Raw genomic sequence first — 22,016 nt, forward strand, 5'->3', positions numbered from 1 at the left:
GCAACTGGAAGCAAAGCAGCTTCTCGGAGGGGAAAAAAAAAAGTATATATATCTGCCTAGGTCCCTTAAATACTGAAGCATCACTTCTGGTTTAGGAGGTCCTTGTGGTGCAGCTTTCGGAGGCTGCTGGATATCTGGCGAAATATCATTTCCTGATTGCTGCAGTCTCATACTCTTTTTCAAGAGTCTGCCATTGGCCACTGCTGGAGACAGGACTCTGTTCTGTATGGACATTTGGTTTGGTTGTTCTGATGACCTATATGTATTTTGTCATGTATCAGTAGGTCTCTAATTTGTGAACTATTGTATGTTTAAAACTCTCTATAAAGTTTTATTCTTGGACTAGTAGAGATACCTCAATTTCAAACTGCTACTTATTATAACTTTAATTAAATTTTTCTGCTATTTTAGAAACTGAAAATCAGATACCTATGATTTTTTTCTTTCTTATTGCAGTCTACTGCTTACATGGCAGCTCACACTGTTTTTAAATTCCATTTCTGTATTTTCAGACTCTCTATTACTCTATCATGCCCTTTGGACTTGACCTTGTTTCCTATGGATACACAGCGCTGCAAGATGCAATTGGAAAGCTGTACGTAAATCAGTCTGTGCATAAAAACAGTTACCTTCTATGCATGCCTGAGAATCAAACAAAAAATGATCCATTCTGTATTGTTCATGTCAACATTTTTAATGGCTCTTGAAATTAATGTTCACTGGTTCCTACCAACATACATTTCCCTATCAAAGATATTTCTTTTGGTTATGGCACCATGCACTTTTTAGCTTTTGCTATCAAACATAATGACAACTGATGAGTTTTATAAAAACATTTACAATAAACTTAGTAAAATGGAAACACATATAATTTGGAAAAAAGAATCCATGTTTTCCCCAGGTAGTTTTAACTTCCGCCACCTTTGCTGCTTTGTAGGTTGTTGGGGTCCAGTTTATCCCCTTGCACTGATGATGCATGGTATTGTTTGAATCTCTTTTGATACGATACCGAAGTAAAAGTATTTGATGCCAATACATTGAGAGCATTTAGTATTAAACCTTTTGAAAGTGGTTTCAGGATGTGTTGTGGATGTATTCAGGCATCTCTCCCTTACCAGTCCTTCCCTGAGTGATTTGATTTTATGAAGGGGCCACCAGGTCTCATCTCTGAAGGGCTTCATGCCATACTGGAAGTTGCAGCCAAAATGTTTCTGAAACCATCTTCTTGCCTGTTCCCCAAGTACAAGGGTGTCTAGTCCAGTACAGCCGTTTCCCAATACTCCAACCCCTGGTAAATCCCACTGTCATGGCAATCTGTTTTGCTGAGTAAGGATAAGTGCGAAGCAGAGAGAAGGAAGGTGGCTTGCTCCAGCCCATTCCTGCTGTAACACAAAAACTTTGTCCAGTTGTTACTCCACCAGGTCTGGTGGAGAAGGGTGGGGAGCTGGGGTTAGGGAGGGAAAGTCAAAAGCAAAGAACGAGCAAGGCTAATCAAAGCTGAGCAGGGCATCCTAGTAGGGACAAGGGTAATAACGATTTCAGAGCTTTACAGTTTTGTTTTTGATTGCCAGCATTTACCTTTAGAACTGTAGTATGTCCATAGTAGTTTTGCCCATCACTAATATCTACATACATTAGCTGGAGTAGACTCTTATGGTAAATCCAAATCAGTTTGGGGTTAAACTGGAATTAGACAGTAATATTAATGGAAGTTTGCTCAAGCTTTCTCAGTCTGGGCTGCTTTACAAGCATTGCAATCTGTAGTTATTCCAGGAAGAACTACTCATAAGAAAATTCTCAATAACTTTATTTAAACAATCTTATTGTCTCTCTCCATGCTAAGCTGATATATTCAAATTCAGGAGGAAATTGCTCCTTTGGAAAGACAGTATGCACTAAACTTTCTTCTACCTTCTAATTCAGTTGTCAAAAATAAGAACGGTACCCATGACCTCCAGTCTGTCCCACCAGTTCCAACAGTAGGCTTGCTTTCCCTGTTAGCCATCGGCAGTTTTATTCTACTTTCTTATTTTCAAATAATTTTTTTTGTTTCTATTTGCTAGATTTCCAAAACAAAGAAGGCCACCAGTTTCTATTAAGCTGTTCTTATATCTGCTGTTATGATCCCCAGTTCTACACATGCCCTACAGACAAAATTTTCACTGTTCAGTAATTGTTATCATAAAGGATCTGGATAGTTTTGTGATTTGCTCTATGGTGTAAGGGGGTGAGACTGATTTTATGAATGAAGCATTAGAACAAATAATTATTTTTTTATGGTATCTTCCATCATGGTGCTTTGAGACATTGTGATTTTTATTGAGTTGTTGTGAATCTTAGAGAAGTTGTCTTATGAACAGTTTACCTTTTTTAATCACAGCTGGTTTTCAGATACATAAAAACATCTGTCTAATGCCTCCAGAAAAAGAACAATTCATTTTTCAGAGGCTTTGAATTGCAAAATGCTGCATTCCAACTCCATCTTTTTAATGTTTCCCCATCTTTGTTCCCATTTAACACACATTATCTCTGTTTGAATTAAGTTAATCCTTAATAAACAGAAGGTAGCAGAAAAAATGGCATGTAAATTCATGATTATGACTGCATTAATATTGCTTTATGCTTGAATATTGTGAGCCTAACGTTCACAGCCTGTCACGTGGTGTTATGATATGTCATGATTTCGACACTCAGATGTATGCTGAAGTCTGTCCGTGTTCAGGAGATCATGAAGGCACTGAATTGATTTCAGTAGGACTACACATTGACTTAAATTCCCGATTGAGTATTTCCTGAATGTCAATGCTTTCATGAATCAGGGCCTTTAATCTGAAGAACTAAGCAGAAAGGTTGTTTTACACAAAAGCTAAGATTCATCACAGTAATTGAGTTGTTAAATTCTTTTTAAGTCACCAGGACTTGTGAGTGGTATTAAAGTTCAGTATATTTTTCATGCTTTGCTGAAGTAGAGTATGAATGAATATGGAGGCTTCAAAGCTGTGGAGAACAGGGCTTTGCTTTCTCTGTTTCAAAAGTAAGCACTGTAGCAAACACCTCTTAATCAGTGTAATGTTGATGATAATATAATGTTCCACCCACCAAGTCCTCATTTAGGCCTACATAAAAATTCAATTGTGGATTATTTCATTTTTGCCTTTAATTCTTTGAACAGGAAGTAGAAAGAAAAAGAGTGAAAGAAATATGGTAAATATATGCTAGATTTTCTTACAGAGTTTACTCTGATTGAGATGGTTTTTTAAACAATTATTATTATTTTGTTCTTGTAGTTGGTTACACAACTGATGACCTGCGGTTTATCTGGCAGTCTGGAGATCCTGTACAGCTAGAGAAAATTGCTCTGCCTCAGTTTGATATTAAAAAGGAGGATATCGAATATGGTAACTGTACCAAGTATTATAAAGGCACAGGTAGGTAATATAAGTTATTTTCTTGGTAAAAAAATTTAAGCTTCTTCAATTACTGTTTAAGATTAATGATTAATGCTCCAGTTCATGTCTTACATTCTATGGGAGAAAATAGCTTACTTTTAACAAATCAGTAGTTCATATAATAGTAACTATCACATATAATTACTGCAAACTAATTCAAATATAGAAACATCTAGGTTGAAGATGAGATTAAATGTTTTTCTTGGTTTTGCTTACATGTCTTCTGATCTTCCTATCACCATTTTGTTTCTGTAGTCCTAATACCTTTTTATCTTTCTATCTTTTCTGATAGAATGTTCATGTAGAATTATGCCAGTTGCAGCAAAGTAGGATAATTTTGGTTTTCTGGTTCACCTTTTGTTCCAGAAGTGGGTGGTATGAGAGTGTAACTGCAAATGCTTCGCCCTGCAGGTTCTGCCTTTCTCTTAAGTGTTCTGGAAAGTCTGTCATTACAGAAAGCAATTTACAATCCTCAGCCCTGTATTTATTCAATCCTATGATTATTTTCTGAGTGTGGGCACAAATTTATCCAATGGTTTCTGTACTCTGGCTTCTAATGATTTATCTTTTCTACCTTGATTGATTCCTACCTGTAATTATATCCAAACTACTCACATACTGTGGCAAGACTTTCTACAATAACAGAAGTCAGCAGGGTGTATTTTAGTCAGTGCTCTCTCATCATATGAATAAATATCCCATTAAAACTCAACGAGGATGGCTGGGGTGCTGCAGCTTCTGAGGACCCTCTACAAGTTTCTTGTTGACTATTCAGCTGAAGACAAGGGTCTGTTACTTGCAATTGCTCCTAAGCTAGATCCCAAGTCTGAAGAGATCTCAAGTAACCTTAGTAGATCTGAGAGTTAAGGAATTTAACTTGAAAAAGGTAATGAAAATTGAAATTAGGTTTGTTTTTTTAACCATAAAATGAGTGAGTTCTTAGCCTAACTATGTAATTCAGTATCTCGGGTGATTTACCATTTGTAAATAATATGAAATTAGCTCCCCTCAGGAAAATTCTGCATTTGTGAAAACACTACCAACTGTCAGTGATTGCATTCAAATCTAAGTCTGGATATGGTAAAAGTTTACTTAGCACTGAAGAAAAATACTTTGTTCTTAATTAAACAATGAATTTACTGAAAAAAATAGACTGTAAAGTAGTGAAAAATTAAAGGGATGGATCTTGCAATTCCCAAATAAAATTCATACAAATACGAAAAATGGAAGACTTCCATTCTATTTGAGGGAAAAAGGAAATACTTACTCAAGATCTTGTTATTGAAGTTATCATGATCATTTTGAGTTTTGCCCTAAATCTAAAATTAAACATCTAAAAGTCTTCAGATATTCTAGGTATTTTTAGGAACCTTAAGGAAAAATCTAAGAATTGTACACTTTTCCATTAAACAGGAAAGAAAATCAGTAGTGTTCTCTCAATTTTCAGCACCTTGTAACCACAGGTTGAAATGACACTGTGCAAAGTGCTCAGTGGTCACATTTTGTGTGTGTGTGTATGTGATTTGAACATTAAGGAAAGAACATTAGAGAACTGTCAGAGTGGGTGGAGTGACAACATGAAATTTTTAAAAACTTTCATAATTCTTTTATTGCAAATCCTTTTAATTTAAAAATTAAGAACATCCATGTTAATCTCATAATCAAGACTGGAATTAATACTTCATTAATGTGAATGGAATGTTTTAGTACTCTGATGTATTTTTAAAGGTTGTTTTCAGTAATCAGTAGTTGTTTGATTTACTCTAAATTCTTATAATGAAGGTATTTAAAAAAGCAGATATTATACACATAGTTAAAATTAATTCAGGACAAGGATTTTGTCAGGTAATCAAAGAGGCAGTGTTGCATGTACAAGCAAATTTTCAAAATTATGGCTTATGTAGGAGATTCTTGCCAATTGCAAAGAACTTTACTGCCTATTTCAACTGCCTTTACTGCCTATGTCAACTGATGTTTTATCATACCTACCTAAGTAGAAGGAGGATCAACAATTTGGGGTGACTTTTCTGCAGCAATAAATTGAATATTTGAATTTGAAAATTGCCTGTTCTTTTTTTGTCAAAATGTATGACAGATCCAAATAGGTCATTGTGAGCTGAATGGTGAAGGCAATAGGTACTATTCTCTGCCTGATGAAAGATGATACAAAGACATACAGAATACATTTCTGGCATAAAGCAAAAAATAATGATTTTGAAGGTCATCCCTCATTTGAAAATAAAACCTAAAAGTATCTAGAAACTATTCAGAAATTATAGAGGGGAAATTTGTCAAACAACAGATCATTGAAGAAAATAGAATGAACTCTCAAATACTGTATAGTGTCTTCTACACAAGGAAATTTTTCCTTAATGTTTTATTGTTTTGTTGTTTTGTTTATTGTATGCCCAAACAGCACTTTGAAGATGATTTATCATGCCACAGCACTTAATTGATAAGATATAGAAGATAAATACATATATTTTTGACAGATTCTATCTTCTAAATCAGCTTTGCACCAACTGTATTATAGATGTAGACAGATCTGAATTTTGAAATTGCTGTAATATAACATAGGAATGCCTTTTCCTTGTGATAGAATCATTTATTAAGTTGTTTTAACAATGTTATTGTATTAATATTAACTTAAAAATGCCAGTTCTGCTAATTGAGTAAAAATATGAACAGAATTTGTTTTCTGGCTATCATACTTCTCGATCCCTCCGTTATGTCCAGCAAAACCTCTAGTATCTGCAGCTTTTTTTTATTGAATTCATATTAACAAATATCTTAAATGTTTGGGTGATATAGATCCTAATTTTAAAAGATTTGAGGCAGTACTCCTTGTTCTCAAAATTAACAGTGGTTTTAGAGTCTTTTTTTAAAAAGTCTGTACAAATTTTAGAAGTCACCTGTACCAATTTCCAGTACTGGGGGAATGTCTGCTTAGAGTCACATTCAGATCACCTCTTTCCATTCTGAACTTTTTACGTTAATATTTCTTAGTTCCATCTTTTGCATGAATTAATGCTAAATTAATCTTAAACAAGTAGGATTTTCAGATGAGCTTAAGCTAGTATGACTGCTAGGCCCCATTGGCTTTATCTGGACTGCAGCCTGAAGTCAGCATCACGATGGGAGTCACTTTAACTGCCTGTTACTGATGCGCTGTGAAAAGACGGAGGGTGCCTTATGGAGCACAGAGAGTACCACATACCTGGCCACACTTGGCTGTTATATAGTTCTGTGTTTTGAACATTTTTATTCTTTTTTTTCAAATTGAACTCTTTGCCTTTATAAAGAAAATCAAACCATTGAACTTTAGTTCTTAAATGAAAAAAGGCCTAGAAGATATGGATCTGAAGAGGTTGACCTGCAAAGCACATTAAACATTAATGCATTTATTTCTTTAAAGGTTATTACACTTGTGTAGAAGTAATCTTCACTTTAAGAAGACAAGTTGGATTTTACATGATGGGTGTTTATGCTCCTACACTGCTAATTGTTGTTCTATCCTGGCTGTCTTTTTGGATCAATCCTGATGCAAGTGCTGCAAGAGTCCCACTGGGTAACCTGCGTTTACACGTACCATCACAATCCACTTTAACGCCATTGAGCCATTCTCAGTTGCTTTGACAACATGACACCGGACACTGAAAGCAACTTCACTTCCATTATCCGCTCATCATTTTCACTGAAACCTCCTCATTCCTAGTCCTGTAAAATCCACCTCCACATTGAGACTTCACTTGATAATAGTTCTGGCACTTATGTGGCAAGCACACTGTCTCTGCTCCTCTCAACCCAGATAAATCTGATCTTACCCATGTAGGGGTGATGCTGCAGACACTGTGGCAATACGCAGTTTATAGGAATTTGAACATCTGAATAATCAGTAAGAAAGCAGGAAGATGACTAAGGCTCTAAATAGCTACCTCTTGGAGCAGTTTTTCTGAAGAGTAGTAGAAACAGAATGATGTCTGGAAGAGAATTAGCATCCTTGTTACCTGATTGGGTTTATTTCGTTAGAGACTCAGTTCATGAGAGTACTTCAGGCTCATGCTTTCATGCTGCTCAGCACAATGCAGTAGGCAGGCCCTTCATTTATTGTGAGATGGTAGGACACAGAGTTAATCAAAACAATATTATCTTGACTAACTGGATTGTACATGGGACTCCAGCTCTGGGGTGGCCAAACCTGCTGACCCCAAGAGCTCAATGAAATGCAGAGCCAGGCTCTTGCATCCTGATGCTTCTCCTGTTTGGATTCCTCTCCCCATGCCATGAGTTCTCCTTCTCCGTGCTCTGGCCTCCCCATGCTCCTCTTTTCCCTGGCATTCCTCCACAAGTCCATACCCCTTATTTTCCAAACCTTTTCCGAGTCCCAGGAAGTTCAGCACACCTGTTTTCAAGACCCCGGGGGTGGAGTTGCAGACTCCCTCCAGCCCCCTGCCTTCCTCAGAAGCCTCTCACCCACACTTGAACCTCCTCACCCCAAAGGACATGAGTCCTGTGCAGCCTCAGGTGTGTTGGTAAGCACTGGAGACCCTTGGAGTCAGGACCTGCTGCATCACCTTACCAGTCCCTATCTGATCAGTAGAGTCTTGGAGTAGTGGGTAGCTGAAATCCCTGTGTTAAGAGCCAGCTGGAGCGGGAAGGGTGCCTGCCAAACTTTGTTAGGTGGAAAAGTGTCCAGCCCCTGGCCTGAACCCCACTGCTCCCGTCTAAGGCCATCTACCATGCCTTTTCCTCCTCCAGTGATATGACAGGCAAAACAAACTAAGCTGTAAAAATTCTGGGGAACCATGACTGGAGTGCTACTTTTGGCTTCTGAGTCATTGTTGGCTACCTTGCTCTAATTACATGTAACAAACCCACTAATTATATTTATTGTATCTTTTTTCTAGGGGTCTGTTTCAGAATGCAAATCAGTTTTATTTTTCCAGACGCTTAAAAATATTAATAGTTACTTGGGGAGGAGTCACAGTCTATATCAGTTTGATAGCAAGTGACACACGTAATCTCTTATCTTGAAAAGTAGCAAGGATGCATTCCATAATGTGAAGTATAAGACATTTTTAGAAAAAAAAGCATGGCAAAAATGTAGCATGTCTTGAGTTAAAAAGATAGAAACAAGAACTAGAAATATTTTTGATGCAGTGAGCTCTAATGTGATCAAAACCTAAGCTGTATTTCTACTTCTATAATCCTGCACTTCAAATAGCTGACCAGGCAGGCTTATTAATTATATATTAGATTTATAAGAAGTATAGTGCTGATTTATGTAACATGGATATCTTTGTGACTAAACGCACATGCTTATTTATTGTTTATTTGCTTTAATTTAAGTATTTATTGTCTCCTTTTATGTATTAGCATTTCTGAAATAATGTATTTTCAAAGATATTAACCATTGGCCTGGTTACGTGACTTTTTCTGACTCCCCAGAGAAGCAAAACCACTAAATCTGACCGTCCTTTAGTCATGAGTCAGTGTTTAGTAATGCAAGTTGATAGCACTGTCACTGGGGTAAGTTTTATGTTTCTCCAGTTTGCAAGGCGGTGACAAACTAACTCTTCTAGCTACTTCCTTGAAGACAGTTGACCTTGAAATCTACCAAGATTAACATTTCTGTGTCAAGTGGATGATATCTAATCCCAAAACAGTGTTACCAATGGCCACTACACTCTCAATGGCTAGATACAGATCTCATCAGATGAGAAGCTATTTCAGATTTACTTAAGAATATCTTAATACAGTCATCCTTAGAATTAAGTACAGTGGGCTACGGCTCTGCATGGCTGGGCATCTCAGAAGTTTCCAGGTGATTTAGGGATACAAGATCCTTTGCAAACCAGTAAGCAGAATATATTTTTGTAGACGGATTAATGTTCTGGGAGAAGAAGAAGAAAGAGCCTTTGTCCATGTAGGAACTAAGTTGCAAGCCCTGTAACATTTCACCCGGTTAGATCATCTGGTGGTAGGGAAGTCCACAAAGGGCTGGTACCTGGACAGCTGTGGCTAAATGACATAAAGGCTGATATCACTGAATGCTTCTTCCTAATTAAATGCTGTTGTTTCACCTTTTAATGAGCCCGACAGAGGACTCTCCAGTTCTTTAGAGACAGACAGTGTGCCAGCATCTGTTTAAAAAATTCCTTTCACTCCTTCACTGCTGTGTGATCCCCAAAGGGAGTAAGGTCTTCCCTGGAGCTGTAGGGATCTGAGGGACGTTGGGCTTCTGACCACACGCAGCGTGCTGGCAGCGTGGAGCATTAGTCCAGAGCGCAGGCGGGGGTGCAACAGGGTAGCTGAAGGCTTGGAGTAGTGATGTGTGTATTCCACACATACAAAGGACAGCTAGATCTGAGGCCAGGCATGCCCCTGCCCCATCACTCCTGTCCTCAGATCTGTCTTAGTTCTAGTCATTTCATTGTAGAAAATTGTAACAAATGTAGGGTCTCAGAAGAAGACATAAAAGTATAAGTTAGCACTGTAATGTGAAGAATTGGCAAGAGAATGTCTTTTAGTTTATGAAGTTTAATGGGAGAAGAGAATGTATTAGAGAAATTATAAGGAAAGGAAGACAGAATATTACCTTTTTCAATAACATTAGTGAGATGAAGCCAGACATTTTTAAAGCAGTAATATAAACCAGAAAATACTGTTTTATACAACATATAATTAACCTGTGGAATTCACTGCCAGAAGGTATTGCTGAGGCCAGTAAGTTTGATGGATTCAAAAAAGGGAGATTTACTTTATCTGCAGCAGGTGCTGAAGTGCTTTGCTGGATTGGCCCTTTCTGGTTTTATCCAAATGTAACCTTAGGCAGTATTTTTAAAATAGTAGCGCTGTACAATCATGCTTTAGGCTGGGAGCTAACTAAACTTACTTATAAGCTAAACTTTGCACCAAGAGAGATACCACACTAGGGGACAAAAATGCAGAGTATTTCCTGGAAAGGCCGATTTTCCCTTTACTTTGCAAGTGTAGAGGAAGGAGCTCTATCCCTTCTCTTTAGTGCTCCCTGAGAAGAAAAGGGGGATTTTTATTTTTTTTTAATGAGTAGTCTTTCAGTTTATTTATTCATTCTCCTCACTGAGCCTCAGGTTTTGGACTGCGTTAGGTAGGTACCTGATGCAGTTGCTGCCAGAGGTGCAACTTGCAACTCCGGTACTAGGGTCTCCAAGGCCATGCCAAGTCTGATCTAGCAGCAAACGGTTGCTTAATAGAATATTTCTGTGCTTCTATATCACTTCATTGTTAACTTGAAAACCCAGAAGTTTCTCGGACTCTGAGAATGAACTTTTCATCCTAGGAATCTAGGCAAATGGAAGTTGGCAGCAAATCATCATCGCCTCAGTTGCTTTACTGAACAAATTGATGAAAGCGCCACTAAAATCTTTTCAGCTAGTAGAATTTATAAGTTAGTTTTGTAGAATTAAATCCAAGATTGTAAGATCAAGTATTTTAAGCTCTACGAAGTGGTTGTACAAATGTTTTAAGCACCAGGCATGATAATATTACTCACATATTAAGATAGTAAACACTTGTAAAGTTAGTAGGAAAAAAATTACAATATCCAAAATGTTGAGCCATTCTATATCATTGGCTAACTTGGTTCTTCAGGGGAAGGGTAGAGGCTGCCTTTCAGAGATCTAGCATAAACATGGCATGGTACTTGATACAGCACACTGTTAGAGAATGAACAGAAAGCTGGGCATACACAGAGGTGTTCTGTATATGTTAAGAAGCAATACAGCCTTATTTGTACTTGTTATTGCAGTTCATTATGATCCATAATTAGTGTTCAGCCCAAGACAGCTGGTGTTGGTCAGTGAAAATAAATTTATAAAAAAGGAGACTATTCTATGCTGACTTTCTATCCTAACGGGCATGTTTATACTTGAATGCTTCAGATACAGTAGATCAAAAATAAGCTAGAATGGACAGTGAGGTTTGTTTGTTCAGTATTTACCATGTCGTTATGATCTGACATAGCACATCTGGCCATTCTGTATTATCCCAGTGGACAAACAAATCCAGCTTTGCAATGATATGTTGTTATTACACATTTCAAAATAAAACACCATATGATTCTGTATTTTGAAGTCATATGACTATAATGATTTCTTTATAGTTTCTCTTCAGTGTTTTAGCAGCTAGTAAGTTTCCCATTTGAGATTAATATCAAATAAATTACCATATCAATCTTATTGAAATCCAAATGAGAACAGCAGCAAAATAATTGTTATTTATTATCAACTAGAATTTAATACTTTCAGTTTTATTAACATTTTCACATCCTCGGTTACTTAAAATGGATCTGAAGAAAATGGTCTCTCTAAGAATTACAATTTTTTTCATGCTTAGGATAACACACATGACCAATATAAGAAACATAGTTAAGACTGAGTATCTCCTTTTGGCCAACATTTTCTACAGACATTGATTACATTTCATGAAGCCACCTACTCATAGCTAAAGAAGATTTTTATCATTAGTGTTCACAAAACAAAAATGGAACATTCTGAATTGGGAAGGTGAAAAAAGTTTTCCCCACATGACAGCCATTTCTAAAGTTAGCTTTTTCCAAATGTAGCTGTTCGTGCTACTTTTGCCGTTTCATAGGAGCCGCTTTGAGATCAGGCTTGTATTTTGTCTCGCAATGTGAACCCTGTGTTGATGGTGACATTTGGAAGCCTTGTAAGGAGCAGTGCTTGTTGAAACCTAGTTTGATGATGTGTGACCTTTCAACAGCCTTTGCAGATGGTTTTAATTTTTTTCATGATAAAGGCTTCCTGAAAAGCCCTTTATCTAGAAAGCTCCCTCTAGATCCTGGAAGCAGAAATAGGGAATAATTGTAGACCCTTGGTCACCTCAGTGTTTTCTTCTTCAGAGTGAATTGGGAACACAGACTTTTTAATGTGCTGGTACAGTTTTGCTCTTTAGCAGAAACTTCCCTTTCACCTAAGTTTTGTGTATCACACTTGTGGACAGGTCATTCAGAGAACTGCCCCTGCCTTAGCACAGTTCAGATTTCTGGGACAACAGTGGCTCTTCAAGTCCAATTTAAAGGACTTGGAGTCTTTTGATTTAAGTATCATATATTTCTCTTCCGTCTTGTCAGACTTAGACGCACCATTGTACGATAAGTGTCTGGAAAGCCCATTTCCCAGTTGTGTAATGAAGCAGGAAAACCAGCGCAACCAGTTTAGCCTCACTTATTTCTTTCTCCGTTTACAAAATGAAGGTACTCATTATTAATAATTCATCACTAACTGCAGGATCCTACATGAGTATTCAGTTTAACTTGTTCATTAACTGAAGGCACGTGCACTTTGTCTACCTGCTGCAAAGTACACCGACCGCATTGTGAAGTGCCATTCACCGGTACAGAACATCATTCAGTGTCGTCTGTTTCAGAGGAAGAGCACAGCCAGTGTCAATAAGGGTAAGTTTTCTTTAATCAATATATTGTTTTTCTTTCCGTAGGTATTTTCTCAGTGCTCAGCTTGGCATCTGAATGTACCACTCTTGCTGCTGAACTTCCCAAAGTGTCTTACGTAAAGGCCTTAGATGTCTGGCTGATTGTTTGCCTTCTCTTTGGGTTTGCATCCCTGGTGGAGTATGCGGTGGTTCAGGTGATGCTAAACAATCCAAAGAGAATTGAAGCCGAAAAAGCAAAGATTGCCAAGGCAGAGCAAGCGGAAGGGAAGGGTGGAAATGCTGCCAAGAAGAACACCGTGAATGGCACAGGGACTCCTGTCCACATCAGCACTTTACAGGTAGGAGCTGCGAAGCTGTGTATGCGAAATCAGCATTATCCTCTGTTAATGCAATTCCAGGAATATACTGTCATAATAGTTTTGGATAGTGCTTAATCTTAGAAGTGGCCCAGACATTAAAAACATGCTGGTAATTAATGGCTAGCAATCTGACCAATTGGTCCCTAGTGATTTGGGGTCAGAGGTACTAAATGAAAAATTTGTCTTTTAATATCCTAGCGCCATGGTTGCAGCTGAGCTTCAGGTAAATAAAGTAGCAAGCAGCTTTACAGTTGCTATTTTTCTCATAATAAATAGCAGCTGTCAAGCCGTAACTATTCAGAGGACGGGACTCTCAGGCAGTATTTGCTGAGAGCGTACTCAAATAACACCCGTCTCATTGCTTTCCCCGGGACAGCCACAGCTGCACCGCATTGCATGTCAAGCATCTCTGAAGCCAGGGATCCAGAAGTCTTGGCATTTGTAAACAAAAGACAGGTCTGTTTGTCTGTCAAACAGTTTCTGCATTTCTTGTGTTGCCAGATAGAGCCTATGGGTAAATTGGTCAGATCTCCTTATATGGATAAAGATGAGATGTACATCTTTGCTCAGGCCAGGGTTTTCCATTATGATGTTCTTGGTGTTGTATAACTCCCCCTTTGTGCTCCAAGAGTTATCAGGCATCCCAGGCCAACTGCCTTCAGTCCTCAGTGATATTTAAATGACATTTATGCTACAGAAGAAAATACGTTATGCTGCAATATATGAAACACAAACTTGGCCTATCGTTTTCAATGACTCAGCACTTTTGACAGGTAAAATAAAGCTATTAGGCCAGATCCAAGTGATAATACCAGTAACATACAATGTGACTGTAAAGCTTCTTTAAGGAGGGTGTAGTTTATGCCAGAATGGCAGAAACCCTGTCCTAGCATCAAGCTGGCATTGCCCATATCTAATTACCCCCAGTCCAGAGGAGCTGCAGATATTGCAGAGCAGTGCACTTTATTACCATAATTCTCATCTGTTAGAAGAGTCTCCTGGGAACTGCTCTGGCAGGCAACCAGGCTCAGCTTAGAAAAACCCCATGTCTGCTTTGACTTGTATCACAAGCAATTCCCCAAGCCCAGGCAATGTGGGAACCGAGTAGAAAGAAAGATGGCTCTGCCACAGTTTTGCTTCCCCTAACCTGAATGTGATACTTTTGTGTTCAGCAATTTGTGGGTCCCAAAATCAGATGTTTGTTGTGACAAAATAGTTGCAACAGTCCAGCAGAGCAGCATAAAATATATTTATTCCTATTTCAAGTATTTAAGAAGTGTAAGCCTACAGCTTGATCAATGACAAGATTAACAAAAAAATATGTTTTTTCAGTGGTGTGAACAAAACCAAATTGCTAAATTACTGACTCTCCTGAGTGTGTACACCCTTTAAGGTGCTTGCCATTGTCATAGCCATAAGGAACATAAACCAATAAATTTTATCAGCTATGCTATCTTTTCATCTTTTAATAAATTTTTTCAAGAAGTCAAGTTTGAGTGTACAGTGCATTTTAAGACTTAGAGGAAAGGGAGTCATTGACCAAAAAAATGAAGCAACTTTCCCCACGAATTATGTCTAGCAGTATGTTTTTAGGATTCAGACCTCAGTCTGCCCTCCCAAGATCTTGCAGTGTCTCCCCTCCATGACCTTGCAATGTCAGGTCCAGTATCTCATGTTTGACCTGCACTTTTCAGGGTATTCCTAATTTGTTATCAGAGACCTTTAACATTCCAATATCTATAATCTCTGCAACAATAATCTGTGTTGGATTTATATGGAGTCCTGGGCATGCGTAGCTTCTGGTGATCTTTATACAGAAAGTTACAAAACATTTGTTTACCAAGACATACTGGAAATATGTATTAATTGCTGTAAAAGCTAGCCATGTGGCTGAGTGGTCACCTCTCCTCGTGGCTAGTGATCCAGCCACCTGCTTTGAAATATAGCCTACCTGAGGAAGGGTGTCCTGGACTGGTCGTTTCTGGGAAGATCACCAGGCTGAGACAGAAGAAGGTCCCAGACCGATGAATCATTTGACATCAGGACATGGTAGGACAGTGATGCTAGCTTCCATATATTTGAATGCTGTAACACTGCCTGGCTGAAAACTCCCTCTCTGAACCAGCTACTGCGTAGGAGCTCTTTGAAAAGTTCTCAGCCCTGGAGAAGCCTGTTCTAAGCTCCTAAATCAGAACAGGTCTAAATCTTTCAGTAGCTCTGGCTCCTAATCCAAAACTAGGCCTGCCCCACAAAATTTGGATCACTCCTACTACCGACCTAGTAATGTTCAAGTAGAGAATGCATTTTGCAAATATGCGAGGGAGGGAAACATTAAAGAAACAGGTAACGGAAAAAACCTGTATGTTGAAAGGCATAAAGAATATGAAACAAAAAGAGGCCAGAGTGCTACCCCAGAACTCCGGGAGCTGTTTCTCATCAAGGTCATGTAGGATTGTGTGTGAGGAGAGAGCAAATACTGTGCTAAATGTCTGTAAAGACTTAGGCAAACCGATGTATAGCTTTAGGAGAAAAGGATGACAACTTGGAACTGTACCCTTGACATGAGTGTGCATCCTACAGAAATGTTCGAGGATGTTCTCTTTCCACATAGGAGGTGATGCTAAGGCAAAAGTGACTGAGGGCGTTGCTGGAAATCTCACCATAGCTAAACTTGAAGCAGTGGATAGACCAGATGGGGCTCAAAGGTAAAGCCAACAGGAAAGATCTGGAAGCAGAAGACTCCAAGTGGGGAAAAACAGAGAGCATGAATAATTGCATTTGTAAATGTTTCTCCAGCTTCAATGAAGCACTTCTGTATGATGAGACATTAACTGAATGGTGCTGATACATATCTGCAAGTTATTAGAGGTGAATCAATTTTAAAAAAGAGAAATTCCTTTATTTCACTTCAAAATGCCCCTGATCCCAGTGCCAGGCCAGTTTCGCAGTGTTCCCCGAGCAGCAAGTTGCGCTCTTGCTGCCTCTCACAGCCATGCAGCATTGCAGCAGTGATGTCTCTGCAGGAGATTTGGGGAAGGGGCTGGTACGTGAGGTACAGCAGGATCGTTGGGGTTGGAAGGTCCCAGGCGTGAGGAGGATCAGAGGGAGCACAGGGAAGCAGGTGAGGTGGTCAGGCATCCCTGGTTCCAGCCCTCATGGAACAACTTGCTTGCATGTGCTTGCTCCATTTGTGAAAGATAAAAATGGCATCTGGTCTGGAGACTTGTTTGATGTTAGTAAAATCAAGCCATAACAAAAACATGTGATCATACTTAAAAATACAAGCAGCCATTGTTCCTTTTTTATGACAAGAAGTTGGGTAAAGGGATAAACTTTTCAGTATATTCTAAATATTAAAAGTTTGATTCCATTCCTAACTGAAGGCGAGGAGAAGAGATCCCCTGTAGCAGAACCTGTAAGGGTCCACCTGAAAGTTTTCAGTTGAAAGCACTACTGTGGCAGTAAAGTCAGTGATCACGACCGATAGTCGCCAACAGCAACCGTGAAAATGGCAGGATGAAAACAAAGCTCACAATCTGAGAATCAGCCAAAGATGGAGAAAGCCTTCCATGGATGCATAGCTGCTTCTCCTCTCCACCAAACCCTGGGTACTGGCTGATGTAAATAAAAACTGTATGTTGCCAGCATACGCCAAACCCCTGAGCCCATGCTTTATGACTCATGCCCCCTCCAACAAAAACCCTTGAAATGTCAGTGCCATTTTAAGCCTACAGTTTTATCGATATAACTGTCGGACTGAAGTCAAGTGGTCCATCTGGCAAACCCAACCTGAATCTGCAGGAAAAAGAGAAAATTCAACATAAGCACTTCTGCTGTGTTTGCTAGGAGCTGCAATGTCTATGCATTTACAGGCAAGAAGCCATGAGAAAGAACAGTTTGGCTCCCTTAGCTCATAGCGGCTGCAAGTAGATGCTGTTCTAAGCAGAGGAGAAAATTATGCAACCTGGTGGTAACTGCTGGCACTGGCTTTTTATTGGGAATCCTCAGTAGGAGTTTGCATGTTTCCTAGCAATGTAACATCATACAGTGAGAAAAACAAGCAACAAGGGAAATGTTTTGAAGATGAATCAGTTTCTTTTTTGCTTTCACTGGTGGCGTGATTACAGGGCGAGATTGCACTGTTAACTATAACACCACCCCTCAATTTGAAAAGTCACCTTTTCATCAAGCTCATTTATAGAAGCTGTCCCCCACTGCTGATGACTGGAGAGAACATTTGCTAAAAGAATGGCTCTGGCGGATGATGAATAGGGCTATGCAAGTGGTGGTAATAGCTCAAAACCCAGTTATTTTTAAAGAGAAGTAGTGCTATTGCTTGCCTTATTTTGTCAGAGCCGCATCTAGGCTCTGAAACCTCATGTGGCTTATGTTCATCTCTGCTGATTTATAGTATACCTGACCACTGGTGGTGACCTGTGGTGACCTGGTCATTCCATATTGTCTTTTCCCCTCGAGTGGCACTCCAGACTCAGATTTTTCTTGTAGAACTACCAGAAACCCAGTTTACATTTTATCTTGTACGCAAAATCACAGGCTGCAATCTGTTTTAATAGTTCCTGACAGCATTTCAGGTACAGGGTAGGTACTTTCTGCTCTAGTAACTCACGTATCCATCCTTGGAGATAATTCAGAACATGACTGTAATAAGGCCCTGAGCATACTGCTTTGAGCAGGGGTTGGACTAGACGATCTTCAGAGGTCCCTGCCAAGCTCAACTATGCTGCGATTCTGTGATATTTTATGTATAAACATTTTTTGTGCTGTACTTCGCAGTTAGTGGGGTAATGAGAATTTGCAAGGAACATAATATTTGGAATGTGATAGCAAATTCCTGCTGAGCTGCACCAGAAAACATACTCAGTCTGAATACACACTAATGCTAAACAATCATTACTTTATTGATGATCTACATCTATCATACAGCAAGAGCGAGAGAAGAGCACAAAACAAGTGGAAGAAAGATTAATGACAGAGTTTGCTAGAACTACTCCTTCATCTTGTATGGAAGACTCTTACACAACTGGCAGCACTACTGACAGATCTGCATGCCAAAAGAGGTTGGGTGCAGCAGAAGAAATGATTTCATGGCAGAGAAGAGGTGCTGGGTAGGGCAGAGAAGGCTGCATTACAGTAGGGAGGCACTTCAGCCTGAGGGACGCATGCTGAGCTTGAGAGGCTGCCAGCGCTGGAGCACATTTGAAGCTTTGCTAGAAATTAGGGACAATACGTTTCTGCTCTCAAAAATTCCTGAATCCAAAATGATGGCATTTTATATTACACTTCATCCTGACGGATAAAAGGACTTGATCACAGGATGAATAGTCAATTGAAAAGGATCTTTATTCTATTTGCAGAAAACAAATTTAGTCAAGTCCTGGTATTCTTGGTGCTGTGAAAAGACAGGTTTCACAAATTTGAAAGCTATTTTTTCTCATCTGGGTGTAAGAATTTAAACAAAAAATATGAATGATGCTGGTGAGCTGTCTAACAATGTTCAAAACAGCTACAGAACAAAGGGGAGCTATACTAATTAAAAAAAACCAAACCGACAAACAGCACAATTGAAAACAAACTCCCCAAAAATTGAACATTAACTCAGCTTCAAGCGTTTCTCTTTTCTTCTCACTGGCAAATGGAGAAGTTGATAGCAATTAATGCAATCCAAAAAATAGGTGTAGTTAGTAGCTGTAGATACCAAAAGGGATATATATGGTTGGCATAATTGAGGGCAATAGGAAGTTACTTTGCATGTATAGCAAGAATACAAAAACCAGTAACAAAGAGTATTGGCCCAGTGTTAGATAGACATGCTGTAAGTATCAAGAATTAGCAGAAAAAGCACAAGTGTTGAACAAGTGTTCTGCTCTGTGATGGGGAAAAGCCAGATGTATTCAGTCAGATAATGAAATAGCTTTCATTGACAGTAGCTAATGAGGATGTTAAACCGTAGCTATTAAAGTTAGACATTTTACAATTGAGATTTCAGCTTAAGTTGCATCTTGGATATTTGGAAAAGCTGGTCCATGAGTGCTGTGGAACATTAATGTTGATTTTTTAATAAATCCTTTAAAACTGGGAGGGTTCCAAAAGACAGGAAGAAGCTAACATCATGCCAGTACTTTTAAAGGCAAAGTGGCATAACATGAATAATTATAAGCCTGACATCAATCAGTGGAAAATATTGCATAGCTAACAGGGGGCTGACTAATTATTCATAGGTATTAATTATCATTAATATTATTCATAATTCAGCCCCATGTTAGCTAATAAATTTAAATGGGTCAGTAAAATTAAAACTGTTTTGAGTGTTTATTGCTTTAATCAAACTGAATATATTTTTTTAAAAGATTATCAATTAGCTTGACAGAGGTAATGATGTGGAGGTAAGAAACTCTGAAGAACATTTGACTTGACTTCATATGTAGGCCTGGTTACGTCATCTGAATTATGCAAAATCAAGGTTAGATTTGTTACCATCTGTAAGTACCAGCAGTTAATCAGACTAACTATAGTGATGCCTCGTGACTGAAAGTTGAAGCCAAATAAATTCAGGTTAGAAATAAGGTACATATGTTTGTGAGGAACAAGGTCATGGAAAAAATTCTTCATTCTGGATGTTTTTAAAGGAAAATGTGGTATAAGTAGTTTGGGCAGTGAAGGTGGAGAGCGATGAGGAGCACCAGAAGCAGCAGAGGCAGCGACAGGGAGCTAGTTCCCCCTCCCTGCCAGCCTGCCTGCACAGGCAGCACTTCTTGCTTCAACTCTTTCCCCACTTTCTTATCACATTATTCCCCGGACTCCGCAACCGGCGGCTTCCCGAGCCAGGCCTGGCGCTGCTGCAGTGGCACACTCAGTGCAGCTCTGGGCTCCGCGGCATCCAGGGCAGTGGCAGGTGCTGAGCTCGGCAGCAGGCACCCGTCAGCGTGTGTTTTGTAAAAGGTGAGAAGGGACCAGCGCGAGGGGCCTTCTGGCGTCATTTGTAGGTATTTCAGAGCTGTTCATCAAAAGGCAGGTGTTCTGTCCAACACACCAAACCTAGACAAGGTGGCCCAGTCCTGGGAGAAACGAGAACTAGGTCTGTGTTTTGGGCCAAGCCCCCAGAGCCATGTCACCTTCCCGTGCCCTCCTCAGCGCCCCCGCCTCCGTGCTGGAGGGACGAGGAGCAGCTGCCGGGCTCCATCAGGGACGTGAGGAGGCCCTGCACTGTTCCAGCAGCCTTCCCTTCCCAAACAGCTGCTCCCGTCCCCGGCAGGGGAAGAGCCGTGGATCTGGTGGAAGCGTCCTGCGGTCCAGGTCTGGCCCACGGGTCATGATGCTGAGGCAGGATACGGCAAATGATATCAAATATTTTCCAGGGCCAAGGTCTGTGTCAGGATGAAGTCAAAATGATATAACATTTAACAATGTTTTACTTTCTTTACAAGTCTTCGGTGTAGTACTCTAAAATCAAGTTCTGCGGTATCGTTTTCCACAGAAATGGTTCCTGTAGTCCTTGGCAAGTGTCAGGAATATCGTTACGCTTCTAGCGCAAACCAAGACAGGATGAATGAAAAGCAGATAAACTACTTTTAGTATATATTATCTCACTTTGTTTAGGGAAAGCTGTAGGCCAACTGAAGTGAATTTAGATTAAAACAATAGAAATATTGGAGACTTGAAGAGATGTATGAGAAGAAATTTAAAAATATGTCTAGGCAGCGACTGAATGTAGAGAATAGAAGCACATTCGATTTGTAAAGCCAGGGAAATGAAAGAAATTATTTTTAAAAGTAACATATACTTGCTAAAGAAAAATTGGGCCAGGTTGCTCTTACAAAGGAAATTGTGTCGCCCTGATAAATCAGTACTACAGCTAATGCTAAACTAAGCAGAGCTGTGTGTGAACATGCTGCAAAGAGTCCTCTGCTGATGAGGCACAGGTGACCTAGAAGCCATTCCCTCAGTTCTCGGTCCCACGAGTGAATGAGAACCGCCTTTAGGGGAGTACAAGGATATTTTGTATTGTAAATGAGAGCACTTAGGCTATGATTCGTGTCATTGAGCTTTACAATATATAGCTGGTGGTATGAGAAATGGACTACAAGTTTGCAAATCCAAAAGGAGACTTATAATTTCATACGTGATTCTATTTCTTGTAATGGCCTGACTAAATCCTACTTAGTTTTGACCATGGGAAAAAATGTAACATTCCTGTGATTTCAGTTAACATGCACTCCAGTCCTGCAAGTTACCCTTTCAATGCACAAGGGTCTGCTTTCCATCTTTATTACCCATATCGTTGGGTATGATCTGATTGGAAGGAACCTATCGGATCATCAAGTGACAGCCCACGTGCCACCCAGGGTCACATAATCATGTTCATACGTGTCTCAATCACCACCTTACTAGACAGTTTGCCCTTGCTACTCCGATATTGAGCACTATCCCAGACTGTCAGCACTTTGATGACTGGGGAACAGTTGCAGGAAATTTTTATATATACAGTTTTGCCTTACCATCATGGAACACCTATCTTGGTTTTCTTTTTTATAACATGTAATCTTCGTTTTGTTATGTAACCTGCATCTCAGTTTTAGTGCATTGGTTTCAAAATTTACTGTTTTCCTGAGAAATATAAGCCTGGCAAACCCGGGCAGTTTTGCTACTCCTGGCTGAGGGAATAGTGCCATGTTTCTCTTCCACCTTGTACCCCAATCAGCCTTGTCAGTAGTGGGAGCAAAAGCCCCAGTCGAAG

General features: G+C 39.4%; 1 protein-coding gene across 4 annotated transcripts in view; it reads left to right on the top strand.

Annotated features, from left to right (window-relative positions):
* The window catches only part of GLRB (glycine receptor beta), a 52,264-nt gene that overhangs the window by 26,655 nt on the left and 3,593 nt on the right, over window positions 1–22,016 (top strand). For 3 of the 4 annotated variants that reach the window (XM_075751767.1, XM_075751768.1, XM_075751769.1), the window contains exons 6-9: window positions 513–595; window positions 3,288–3,428; window positions 6,865–7,017; window positions 12,948–13,240. In XM_075751767.1, coding sequence (XP_075607882.1) covers window positions 513–595; window positions 3,288–3,428; window positions 6,865–7,017; window positions 12,948–13,240 — 670 coding nt within the window. The remainder of the gene's footprint in view (window positions 1–512; window positions 596–3,287; window positions 3,429–6,864; window positions 7,018–12,947; window positions 13,241–22,016) is intronic. The other variant, XM_075751770.1, reaches the window with a different exon arrangement.

Source organism: Balearica regulorum, chromosome 4 (genome assembly GCF_011004875.1).
Source record: "Balearica regulorum gibbericeps isolate bBalReg1 chromosome 4, bBalReg1.pri, whole genome shotgun sequence".
In the NCBI taxonomy this organism is placed as follows: domain Eukaryota; kingdom Metazoa; phylum Chordata; class Aves; order Gruiformes; family Gruidae; genus Balearica; species Balearica regulorum.